Genomic DNA, 12,708 nt, shown 5'->3' with positions numbered 1-12,708 from the left:
GGTCAGGACCCTTCTTCTGAAGAAACTTCTTCTGAAACATCAGCTTTCCTGCTCCTCTGATGCTGCCTGGCCTGCTGTGTTCCTCCAGCTCCACACTGTGTTATCTCTGACTCCAGCATTGGCAGTCCTTACTATCGCTGAGATGTCAATGTAAAACAGTTTTAAGACAATAATTTGGCAGAATTTATAAGCGTCCAACATTGGGTCTTCCTCAGAATCAAGCACACTGGAGACAGAAATCTGACCCTCCAATCCTGACAAAATCTAATTAGAATTTGATTGCAGACTGACTCCATTACAGACAGTGCTAGTGGGAGTGCAGTGGTAGCTGTAGGCATTGCAAACACTGTCGGATCAGTATTAACAGGTGACAAAGGGCAGGACAGAGGTTGCAAAGTGGAGGCTGTGTTGGAGGTGGACATTAGTGCCGGTGGGTGGATCTCAGGATCTTCCAATGCTGTGTCCCTCTTTCTGTGCCTAACAATGACAGATCCTTTCCCCTCTGCAGGAGCACTCAAACAAACTGGGTTTGTGTTCATGCTTTCTGTGCAGCATCTGGTCTGAACACTCCTTGTTGTATACAATACCAGTGGTGTGGCTGTGTGTGTGTGTTTTGGGGTGGGGGAGGGAGGTGAGGCCATTAATTGACCACTTAAAGGTCTCATTTGACCACAAGGTAGGAGGCACTCCATTTGTCTTCCTCCCCAGGTTTTAATGTAGACAGAGGCAGGAAGGTTAGGATGGTCCCAGCCTGGCACCCTCCTGAGCAATCATTTTCCCTCCCACTCCCAAACTTGCCTGTCCGTTAAGGTCATTCATTTCCATTGATTATCTTTTATTCTTTAGCAGGCTCAGAGACATTATATATAGCTCTTGAGAAGAATAACCAAAGAACACACACAGATTGTGCAATGTTGCGTCCAGTTTAGACTGCCAACCTGTAACATCACTGAGTAATGTAATTCAAGTCATGTTTACAATTCCTGCTTCCTCAATCACACAACTCTGGAGAAGCATCAAATCTACATGCTACCGCAGAGAGGCTGGTTCAGGAATTTCATTAGTGCAATGAAAGGAGCAGGTTAAACTGCATGACCTATTAGATAGAGCTGCTGCATAGCCTTAAGCCTTTATACAATGATTATATCACTATATCAAAAAATAACTAATTTGATTAGGCAGTTTTCGATTCGAGTTAATCATGCCAAGAGAAAGAGATGCAAGATTCTTTAACATAATCTCAATATGATGGACTTTTACAATTCATGTCTCTATGTTACAACAGCAACACAGTTAGCCAGGCCTGAAGTCCACTATTGATGCATCAATTTACATCAACTTTCATTCACTGCAAATCTTAATCCAGTCTAGAAAAAGGTTTTCTTTTCTCGAGAAGCTAATCAATTTCTCAGAACAAATGAATGCACAACTAACCTTCACTGAATTCTTTCAATACTTAGAAGACCCTCCAATATCTTATATTCAATCTCAGTCTCCAAAATTGCAATGAGAAAGTGAGGTGTACTGGAGCAGTAGTTGGCACTAGCCTAAGTTCAAGTGTTAATGTGGAAGGTAGTGTTAGTCTGAGATCAGGGTTTAGTGCAGTAGATATTATTCATCACCAGATTTAGCTGGACCATGTTAAGTACAAATATCTCCAAAAATATCCTGAAGGTCAAAAATCTCTTTTCTAGTTTCCATGGGTGCAATTTTTTCCCTCCCAGGAGGAGGTGAGGGATAGAATGAGAAAGAGAAATAATGTGGTGAGTTAGTCCTGTTCAGAAACACATTTCATTCTCGCCACCTCAACAATGAAGTAATGTGTAAGAAGGTCCATTGGTGACTTTCTAGGCTTTCTGTTAATTAATGGTCATCTATGGCCTTATCTCACTACCTCCCTGGTTACCTGCTTCCTTGGTGAGTGAGATAGGAGGCTGGTTTTCTGACTGAGAACCTACAGTGACTGTCTGCTGAGTTGGGAGACAGCAGGAAGACTCTAATAGCCTTGGTCTGGAGCAATCAGAGTCATAGGTAGGGGCCAAGCAGATGGCCTCTGAAAGCCAGCTCCTGCTTTTGTCTCAGACCCTCTTTTTCCAAGTGAACCGCAGCCTGCAAGGAGAAGAAAATCCAGAAGTTCACTTTCTCACTACTGGATCCCACAAGAGGCATGCTTTGAGGGGCAGACTTTAGGATCCAGAAGCTACCAACCTCTCATTGGCCTCTGTTTCAAGGCCTGTGAAATGGTGAGATATTCACTCTCGCTTGCCAGTCAGCTTTTTATGTTTTCCCCATATTTTAAAAACATTTGGGAACATTCTCCCCAATGTGTGTAACAGGGTTTTATTCTCAACACTTTAAATTGCTTACTTAAAATGGCCATTTTGGTATGAACAACAGAAATGAAGACTATTATGTAAATGACAGGGTGTGTTGAGAAGTGATTGGGAACTATTGAGTGAGTGTCCATGTTTGTAAATCACTGAAAGCTAACATGCAGATGCAGGAAGTAATTAGGAAGGCAAATAGCATGTTGGCCTTTATTACAAGAGGATTGGAATACAGGAGTACAGACATCTTGCTGCAGTTGTGTAGAGTCTTGGAGACACCACAGCCTCGAATATTCTGCCCAGTTCTGGTTTCCTCAACTAAGAAAGCTTATACCTGCTAGAGAGGGAGTGCAGTGAATGTTTACCAGACTTATTCCTGGGATGGCAGGATGTTTCTGTGAGGAGGAATTTTGGACATTAGCCCTGTATTCTCCAGACTTTAGAAGAATGAATGATGATCTCACAGAAAAAGCAGACAGAATTCTTATAAGGCTCAGCAGGTTAGTCACAGAAAAATTGTTTCCCTTGGCTGGGGAACTGAGATAAAGAAGAATTAAGGCTGGTTAATCTTTGGAATTCCCAATCCCAAAGAGCTGTGGAGGATGAATAGATGAGTTTATTCAAAATGGAGATCAATAGACTTCCACATATTAGAAATGACAAGGGACATAGGGACAGTGCAGGAAATAGTGTTGAGATAGATCAGCTACGAACTGATTAAATGGCAAAGCAAATAGCTTAATTCTGCATATTTCCATGTATTCCTGTGCTTCTAGCTTTCACTGCCAAGTTTTTCTATGGCTTATTTATGTTTCTCTAAATCCACACCTGGGTTTAAGCAATCAAGCACAGTGAGCATTGAAATTAAACACAGAACAACTGAACACCAGACTTGGCAAACGGACCTTTGGCTATGTTAAAGGTTCAACACTCAAAGAATGTAAAAGCAGAATTCCAGAACATTTTACCTCATTGGCATCAATCCCATTATTCACTGACCATGTTGTCTGGAAATACTCCAGCATTCTCTGTTTGAGCTGTTGAGGAAGGTGGTGAACTCGAATAAAGTCTTTCAGGTCCTTCATTCGTGTGTGATAGAGTGAGCGCCTTGAGTACATGCGCTGGATGATGGCAGTAACATTCCCAAAAACAACGGCATGCATTAGGGCTAGAAAGAAAGATGGAATAGACAAAGCTGTGAAAGGAAGTTAAATTCCAATTTATAATGGAGGGAACAAAAACCAACTCATCATTATTTGACAGTTCTTTTCCCCAACATTTTCACAAGACTAAATTGCTGGTTCAACAGCTGAAGTACTTAACTGATGTGATAGCCATCCATTATGATTACTATGTCAGCCTATGTTTTAACATTCATTTCAGTTAGAAAGTGCAGAGGTTTCTGTGGACAGTTGATGGTTTTAACCTATCTTGAATAATAAAATAAATTATTCATTGTCTTACCCTCGCGGCAGAATGTCTACAATAACAACTTGCAATAACATAGCTCCTGTACCATAGTAAAATGTCACGAGGTGCTTCATAGAAATGTAACCAAACAGAACATATGCTGACCTAAAGGAGATAATAAGAGCTGTGAATAAAAGCTTGGTGAAAGAGTGACCAATCGGGTGTTGACTCACAGCACACCTTCACAAAGCAGCAAGGCCAGTTCTTTTTGGGGACAGGGACCACACTAAGTATTAAATGAATAGATTAGCAATGACTCCAGCAACTGCAGTCCTTGCTATCCCTAAGCAATGAATACATCTGTCCATGTAGTTTCCTACGCAGTTCCTGATTACTTGCTTAGCTCAGAGAGCAGTTTCTGAGAGATTTATCTTTTCCATCCCATCCACATCTCTCCATTGTCACTGGATTTTTCCCTCTCCCAGGAAATCGTACAGCTGTGGACATGGGGCCAGGGGAAAGTAGAGTGTCGTGGTTATCTTGTCAGGGTACTTTATCTGTTAAATATGTGAAATTGGTTTGAAGAACTGAAAGGTTTTGTCCTGCTTATTACTTTCATATGTTTGCATTGGAGAAAAATGTGGCTGGAGCGAAGTTACTTACCTCCTATAAGCATTGTGCAAATTGAAAATATCTTCTCTGCATCTGTATTTGCTGAAACATTTCCAAAGCCGACGCTGGTTAAGCTGCTCAGGGTGAAGTAGAGGGCAGCAATGTAGGCACTTCTGACAGACGGGCCACCAATTGAGTTGTTTGTGTATGGCATCTCTAACCGTTTTCCAAGCTCATTTAACCAGCCTGGTGAAAGGATAATTAGAAGTTCAAAAAGTAACAAATATATTAAATCTCATATGGGCAAGACATGCATACAAGTTTGCATTTAGACTTCCCAAAAAAACAACTGGACACACAGGCATTCAGTAGATCATCACACCTAAAGAAGGAAGCAAGATATCAGGGGCTGACAATAGCTTTGGACTGGTTCTTCCAGAATGAAAGATACTTAAGAGACAGGGTGTAACTATGCTGGGGACTATTAGTAATTTTTTAAAAGTTAAATAGGGAAAATACTTTTCTTTTGTTTAGAGTTGCCTACTGAAATAGTGTTTAGCCAATGTTGCTTTTAGTTTATTTGTTACAATAAAAGTCTTCAAACTTAAAATGTTCTCACGTGATCTTTCTAACCCATCAGTGGAAATTTCAATAAATTTTTAAAAGTTATTGCTCTCCATAGGGATCATAACACATCTTACAAATAAAACTGAGAAACCTGACGTATGGAGTATTAAAAGCAAAAGAAGTGAAAATCCCCATAGGCTACTTTCTCATTAGAGAGGAACAACTGGTGTTAAGATGAATTTGAGGATCACAACACCTCAGGCATGGGTAATCTTGATAGGGGAGACTTTAATGGTGATCTCAACAAGGATATGAATTGCAAAGTATCTGACTGAACTAACCAACTCCACAATTACTAAGGCCAGCATGTAGCTGGGAAGGATTTTAAAATATGTTGGAATACAACTGATGCAATCAATATGTGTAGAGTTAAGAATTAGGAAAGAATACAAAACTTTGGTGGGAATAAATTACAGATTTACATTGTAAGAACTTAAAAGTGGGTAGATACATATATAGATTAGGAAGATGTCTATGAGCAAAAGAAACACAAGTAATCATTATTGAACAGCTTATGGATTAAAGAAACCTGTCCACTACTTCAAAGAAAGAACAGTTTGGATCGTATTTCAAAGATTTATTTTTCTTGCTTTGACTGCCTGTTCCAAAATGAGTCAAAAATTACTGAATTGACTTTCTAAAGTTTGTGTGTGTTTTATTGTTTGTAAAGAGTTTAGACACATAGAGTCATACAGCACAGAAGCAGACCCTTCGGTCCGTGCCAAAGAGACGTCCCAATCTGACCTGGTCCCATTTGCCAGCATTTGCCTTATATCCCTCTAAACCCTTCCTATTCATATACCAATCCAGATGCATTTTAAATGTTGTAATTGTACCAGCTTCCACCACTTACTCTGGCAGCTACATGCGTACACGCCCCACCCTCTGTATGAAAAAGTTAACCCTCAGGTTCTTTTTAAATCTTTCCCCTCTCAACATCAACCTATAACCCCTAGTTTTGAATTCCCCATTCTAGGAAAAAGACCTTGGCTATCCACCCTATCCATGCCCTTCATGATTTTAAAAACCTCTGTAAGATCACCCCTCTGCCTCTGACTCTCCAGGGAAAAATGTCCCAGCTTATTCAGCCACCCCTTATAACTCAAACTCTTCAGTCCCACCGACATCCTTATAAATCTTTTCTGCACCGTCTCAAGTTTAACAACATCCTCCCTACAGAAGGGTGACCAGAATTGTACACAGTACTCTAAAAGTAGCCTCACCAATATCCTGTACAGCCACAATGTGACATCTCAACTCCTATACCCAATGTTCTGACCAATGATGGCAAGCATGCCAAATGCCTTCTTCACCACCCTGTCTACCTGTGACTCCACTTTCAAGGAACTACACACGTGCACCCTTAGGATTCTTTGTTCGACTACACTCCCCAGGACCCTACCATTAACTGCATAAGTCCTGCCCTGGTTTGCAGTTTATGTTATAATTCAGATAGTGTCCCAATAGTTTCCTGCTGCTTTTGGCTGCATCTGTGTAATTGTACTATTTGTTAATAAATTAATCCATTATTTTTAGTCTGAATCTGTTAGTCTAACAGTGAGAAACTGGAGGCATCAGGATTTTAACATCTTGAGGATTGTGGGTAAAACTTGGTGGCAAGTACAGCAAAGGAAGCATTGGACTAGGGAATCTTGGAGGTGGCTAATGATGGTATAAGCTAGATATGACATCTGGATTACAATGGAAGTGGCCTAGAGCCAATCTGTAATACATTAAGTTTGCAGTATCTGCTGCACTCTTTTGTGCAGCTCCATTCTTTGACACAGAAATCATAGAATCTGGAAATATCTGTTATTTAAAATTGTGAATTGATGCAAAAACCCAATTAGTTCATTAATATCCCTTAGGGAGGAATGCTACCTCCTGACACAACAATGAAATAGATCAATCAGTCCCTCAAGTCTGTTCTGCCAGTCAATAAGATCTGTTTGTGTTTTGCATTTCATATTTCTTTCCACTCCTGATAACTTTTGCTTCCCTTGCCTAATAAGAATAAGGGCAACACATGCCCTAACCCCCCAGTACCTTCCACCAGGTACAAGGATCAAGTTAGGAGTGTAATGGAACAGCCTGAATGAGTGCTAGTCCAACAACACTCAAGGAACTCAACATCAACAGGGAAAAAACAACTTGTTTGATTGGAAACAAAAACAGAAATTGTTGGAGAATCTCGGAGGGTCTGGCAGCATCTGTGGAGAGAAAGCAGAGTCAACATTTCAGGTCCAGTGACCTTTCTTCAGAACTGGTGACTGGTACCTCAGCCACCAGCTTAAACATTCACTTTGTCCAATGGTCAGGTTGATTTGTCTGGATGGATTTAATCAGTTAACTAAGGCAGTTAACAGTTCCTGCTAAATCTCCATGCTAACCATAGTCAAACCAATCAGCACCATCTTCTCATGCTATATCATTTGTTGTTCCCTTTCTAAAGTTGTTTCCCTTGTGTTTTAGTTCTGAAAAGTTCAAGATGAAAAGCTTTGACTCTCTTTTTAGCATTGTCTAACTTGTGCAGTTCTGACCGATATGATTGATTGCCTTGACTCTACTTTCCCATTATGTCCCCATAACCCTTAATCCCTGAGAGTCCAAAAATGTATCAGCCTTGATGTTGAAGTAAATCGAAGACTAAGCATTAACAGGCTGCTAGGATCGAGAATTCCAAACATCCACTATCCTCTGAGTGAAAGAAACCTTCTCCTCAACTAAGTGCTTTACAGTTGACCTACTTATCCTGAGATAGCAATTCTTAGTTCCAGATATTATAGCTGGGGCTTACTGGCTTTAGAAAGGTGATGTTTGGCTTCTGGAGGGTGATTGATTAAAACAATGAACAGATATATCTTTAGACACATAGGAACAGCCCAACAAATGATCTTTGGTGTTTTCAATGAACACAAAAAATATTTCTTGTAAAAGACAATGTTGGCTACAATTAATTGGCTACATTTAGTGTGAAAATTTGTCATCCATTAACAGTTACTCTCTTAAAAATTGAGTGTTCTTTACATATAACTGCGCCTATTTATCTGTTGCGAGAAGATTACCTATTCCAAAAGCATGCACAAATATAGGATACTCATAAAATTGAACAGTGAGAATTATTGTGTGTAACTTGCTTCAGTATCTCGGAACCAGAATGCCAACATTTCCTGTCGAGTTGATATAGCTGAGCAAATACATTTCATGTTTTGAATTCAATTTAATGAAATTTTAATAGTGTTAAAAGTGATGTGATGCTTTTCACAATATGGCATAAGGGCTTAATTGACAATCATTGTCAGAAGAAACACTTTGGCTTAATTTATTGCTTCTGTCTTTTATGCCCAATCAATTTTTATTTCTCTAATTTGAAATTTGATTGCTGCAGGAGGTAGACTGTAGCTAACAGACTTGGCAGTATTATGCTATGTCTTTGAGTAGGTTCAATATGACAGTTGGATCATCACCATTCTACTGCTTTCCCAGAATCATAATATTAACCCTTGGCAAGACAACAAAACCCACCAAGATAAATAATTGAAAAAAAATGGCACAGCGTGCCGTTGTGTTGACTCAATGGCACTTTGGTAATAAATAAGAATGTCATATGTGCCTAGATTTTCCAACTGTTCGATATAAATATGTTGTTACCAATGTTGAATTAACACCAATAGGAGAATCTGGGCTTTAGCACTAACAGTGCAAAGACAGATGCCACATGAACAAAATTTCTGTGTCACAGTTTTCTTCTAAGTAAAGACAGCCAATTTTATTGCCAATTGGCTCTTGATAAAAACCTCTAATTGACCTCAGGAAGACACAGCAACTGTTGGTACTGAAGGTTACATGCAACTTCATTTTAGCAACATTATGTTCAACACAGCATAGCACTCATGGATTTCGAAATAAAACAGTATCCTCAGATCTGAAATATGCATCAAAATCAATTATCTATTATTATCTAAGCTTCCTGCAATCGACTAAATTGGAGTCAATATTCAAGACATTTTCAAACAAAAATGCATCCAGAGTGTTTCTGAATGTGGGTAATGCTCAGCTGCCAGCGTACAAATACTTGGACTGGTTAAATTCCAAGATATATAGATGTAAGTCGAATATTTGTCTAATCTTACCAATGTCCCACGTGTGTGGATCATTCATTTCCATCTCCTTCTTGCCAATCACGTACCAAATGCAGGCCATCCAGTGAGCAAGCAGTGCAAACATTGACATTAGAAGTGTGAGGACCATAGCGCTGTACTGGGAGTATCGATCAAGCTTTTGTAATAAACGCAGCAACCGCAACAGACGCACAGTCTTCAACAAATGAACCAGGGAGGTCTGGAAAAAAAAGTTAGAACAATTACTGTCATGCTGTTTTTCTGATGTCGTTGATTTGTTTTTTGTTGTGAGGGCAAGATTTAAGCTGACACTAAACTGGACTTACTTTGAGTAAATGAACTATCAATAACCAAAACGCCGATGTGTGTGTCCCTGGCGCATACATCAAAACAGAACAATCGGGATGGGGGAAGATTTCCTTTGAGCGTGATATTTAACAAAGTCATACGGTGGTATTAATGAAGTACTTTTGTGCTCTATCAAAAGTATTAGTCATCTTTCTAGTGCAACAATTGGCAAATAAGCCAATATCTTGGCTACAGCCAACCTCTTTTTTTCAATCATAACCATAGGTTAGCCTGTTCTATTGCTATTGTGTATCTGAAACTACTGTCCTAGATTTACAGTAGACCGGTTCTCTATAAACAGGGTTATATTTTGTTAAAAGTGTCACATACAGGACATCTTTCTTTAGCATTTGAACAGAATGCACCCTGAGTCACAAATGCCACAGGTATTCATTGATGACAGGGAACATCACAGAGTTACTTATATTTTCATTTTTCCATTAACTGTTTTGTTTTCAAAATTAAGTAGGCAATGAGGATCTAAGGATATAATTCGTGAAAAGCAAATTAAAAGTGTAACTGGGAGGATGTTGTTAAGACAAGATAGTGAAGCCAAAAGCATTCAAAAATTTATGGAAAAATGATTAAGAAGATTAATTTACTATTAGGAATTGGATTTTTGAATCCAATAGGAATTGGACTTCTGGTGTTACAATATACTTTCTTCCTTTTACAAATCTGCTTGCCCCAAAACTCACTAAATCCAAGGTGTCCAGTTAGCAACTTGACCTCAGGAACTTGACCATATTCCTATTTGTTACAAACTGCAAGAACATGAGTGAAAGTGTTTTTCTGAGAAATCAAGGCAATATTGATACCATGACATGGTTGAAATATTGGAAATAGGGTATAGCATGTTGCTACACCTCATTCCATGCCACCAGAACATAAATAATAATTATCTCTGCCACTCAAAGTAGTGGGAGGGACCACTTGTAAAGATTGTTTACAGACAATCTCAAAACCAATTTCAAGGTTTCAACAAAACGAGAAATACAGATAGGGTATTGGGAGAACTGATTAGTTTTTGACAAAGATGAGGATTCTAATCTCATTCATGGAATATTTTTTAATGATGTGGATTGTTTAATTTAGATTGGTTGGTTGTTTAAGTTGTTATGGTGAAATTTGTCACAGCTATCAAAATGTGAGCAGAACTTTCTGAACAGGTTGTTGGGAATAAATTAGCCTGAAGCCTCCTCAATGAGATGGAAGCTCTTAAGTAAAATATTTATTTCTTTGGCCTTATACTTACATAACATCATTCAGACAGGGAAAATCACCAAGGGAAATTGTGAATAATAATAATGTTGAGTTAGCACAAAATGTTGCACGTATTGTCCTCTACTGAGTTTCACCTTTATTTGTTCCTATTGTATTTTTTTTTAAGAGAAACATGTATATGTGCAATTTTTCACGCTCAATTTCCACATACTAATCTTGCTGAGGTACTGTATCCTGAAAGAGCCAACTATCTAGTACTTCAATCATGTTTAACTTTCATATGCAGCCCAGGCAATGAAGGTTAGTGGACTCAACTGTGGAAGATATCAATTTAAGCTTGTTCTTGCCATTGTCTAAATGTATGTGAAATATTTTTGAACCTTGCTAGCTTTCCCCGTCTCTGACTCAGGGTTATTAATATGTCCAAAAGACTGCCTGATCTGATACCAGCCAATTCAGCAGAAATGACTGCAGTGCAATAACTATTTGCACCTTTAACTCCCAAATCATAACAAAACCAGTCAATATTTTCAATGTTGTGGGAGATTTGAGAGTTAAAACGGTTTTTCTCCAATTTGCAATGTTTGCATCATGTCTATTTGAGTTGAATAGCCTTTCCACAGAACTGAAATTTACCGATTTAACATGTTGTCAAGACAGATCCAATCATTGTAGAATTACTTTATGCTTCTACAGATGGAACTCAAATCAGGTATTATTGCCAACATTTATGAAATAGTTTTCCTAAAATGTAAACAAAACGTATAATTTATTTCTCCTCACAAACACAATAGAAAATCAATGGTACAAACTGCAAAGTACTAACATTTTATAATGTAAATTTTGCCAGTACAAGAATAACTGAATGCAACAAGGAATAGTATCTTTGCAAAATGCATTTGTGAAAATTAATGGTATTAACTTATTTTTCTGCATTTATAAAAGTGACACAACCATAAACTGTGTTAACATATTGGGAAGTTCTGTCTGATAATACAGTAGAAGGCTGTGTGGACAGACATGTCAAATTATTCAATAATCACTTAGGGCAAGTTGTGTCACCCGATTTGTGTTCTGTGTCCAAGTTTCATGTAAAATGTCAGTGAAGAAGGAAGACTCAGTAATCAGGCACAGCCAACATGAGGCTTTTATTCTCAGCAATAGATAAGAACCAGTAAAACAATGTCCACTCAGGCAAGTCAGGTATACATTTTTGAGCACCTATGGTACACACAAGTCGCATTTGAAAAATGTAAGAAATTATAACCTTAACAGTTAAATTTGCTGCATGACATTTTAGCCTAAAATATGCAAAAAATGAATCATTTAGAACATTAGAACTTTATTTAAAGGGCAATATAAATCAATGTATTAAATTTCAAAATATAAACTGAAATCTCTTTAAATTGACTTCTGATTTTGTAAAATATGGTGTTACTAAACCAGTTACACTTCCATTCACAGATTCAAATACTTATGTTTGAAAAGTCCAGATGGAGAATCTTCAGTAAAGATCTTCCACATGATGATCTTTGTGACAGAGGTACACATTCACCTCTGCTACCAAACAGTACCTCAAACTTACTTGAGGAAGATCTTCAGCTGACATAGTTTTCCACTGTAGGATTGAGAGAGCTTTGTACATTACAATAATGTGTACAGCACATCAAGCAGGGAGCAACAATAACCAGGATAATGCAAACATAACCAGTTCCCAGGGTAATGCAAAATGATTTGTTTTCTGCTTGTTTCCCTTTGGTTCTGATTGACATAGAATCCCTACAGTGTGGAAACAGGCCATTCGGCCCAACAAGTCCACACCAACCCTCTAAAGAACATCCCTTCATTCCCCTTTAACCCACCTAATCGACACATCCCTGAACTCTAGGGGCAATTTAGCATGGCCAATTCACCTAACCTGCACATCTTTGGATTGTGGGAGAAAAGCAGACCACCATGAGGAAACCCACATCAACACAGGGAGAATGTGCAAACTCCACACAGACAGTCACCCGAGGTGAGAATCAAACCCAGGTCCC

The 12,708-nt window shown here is 38.6% G+C and overlaps 1 protein-coding gene across 1 annotated transcript in view; it reads right to left on the bottom strand.

Annotated features, from left to right (window-relative positions):
- The window catches only part of LOC109912401 (potassium voltage-gated channel subfamily H member 8-like), a 79,959-nt gene that overhangs the window by 34,515 nt on the left and 32,736 nt on the right, over positions 1-12,708 (bottom strand). Inside the window, exons 7-9 of the mRNA XM_048614415.1 lie at positions 9,110-9,317; positions 4,401-4,595; positions 3,296-3,495 (exon numbers count right to left, since the gene is read on the bottom strand). Of these exons, the coding sequence (XP_048470372.1) occupies positions 3,296-3,495; positions 4,401-4,595; positions 9,110-9,317 (603 nt within the window). The remainder of the gene's footprint in view (positions 1-3,295; positions 3,496-4,400; positions 4,596-9,109; positions 9,318-12,708) is intronic.

The sequence above is a fragment of the Rhincodon typus genome, chromosome 30, assembly GCF_021869965.1.
Source record: "Rhincodon typus isolate 14 chromosome 30, sRhiTyp1.1, whole genome shotgun sequence".
In the NCBI taxonomy this organism is placed as follows: domain Eukaryota; kingdom Metazoa; phylum Chordata; class Chondrichthyes; order Orectolobiformes; family Rhincodontidae; genus Rhincodon; species Rhincodon typus.
Note: the sequence above shows the minus strand (reverse complement) of the source record. Positions and strands in the feature narration are given on the sequence as shown.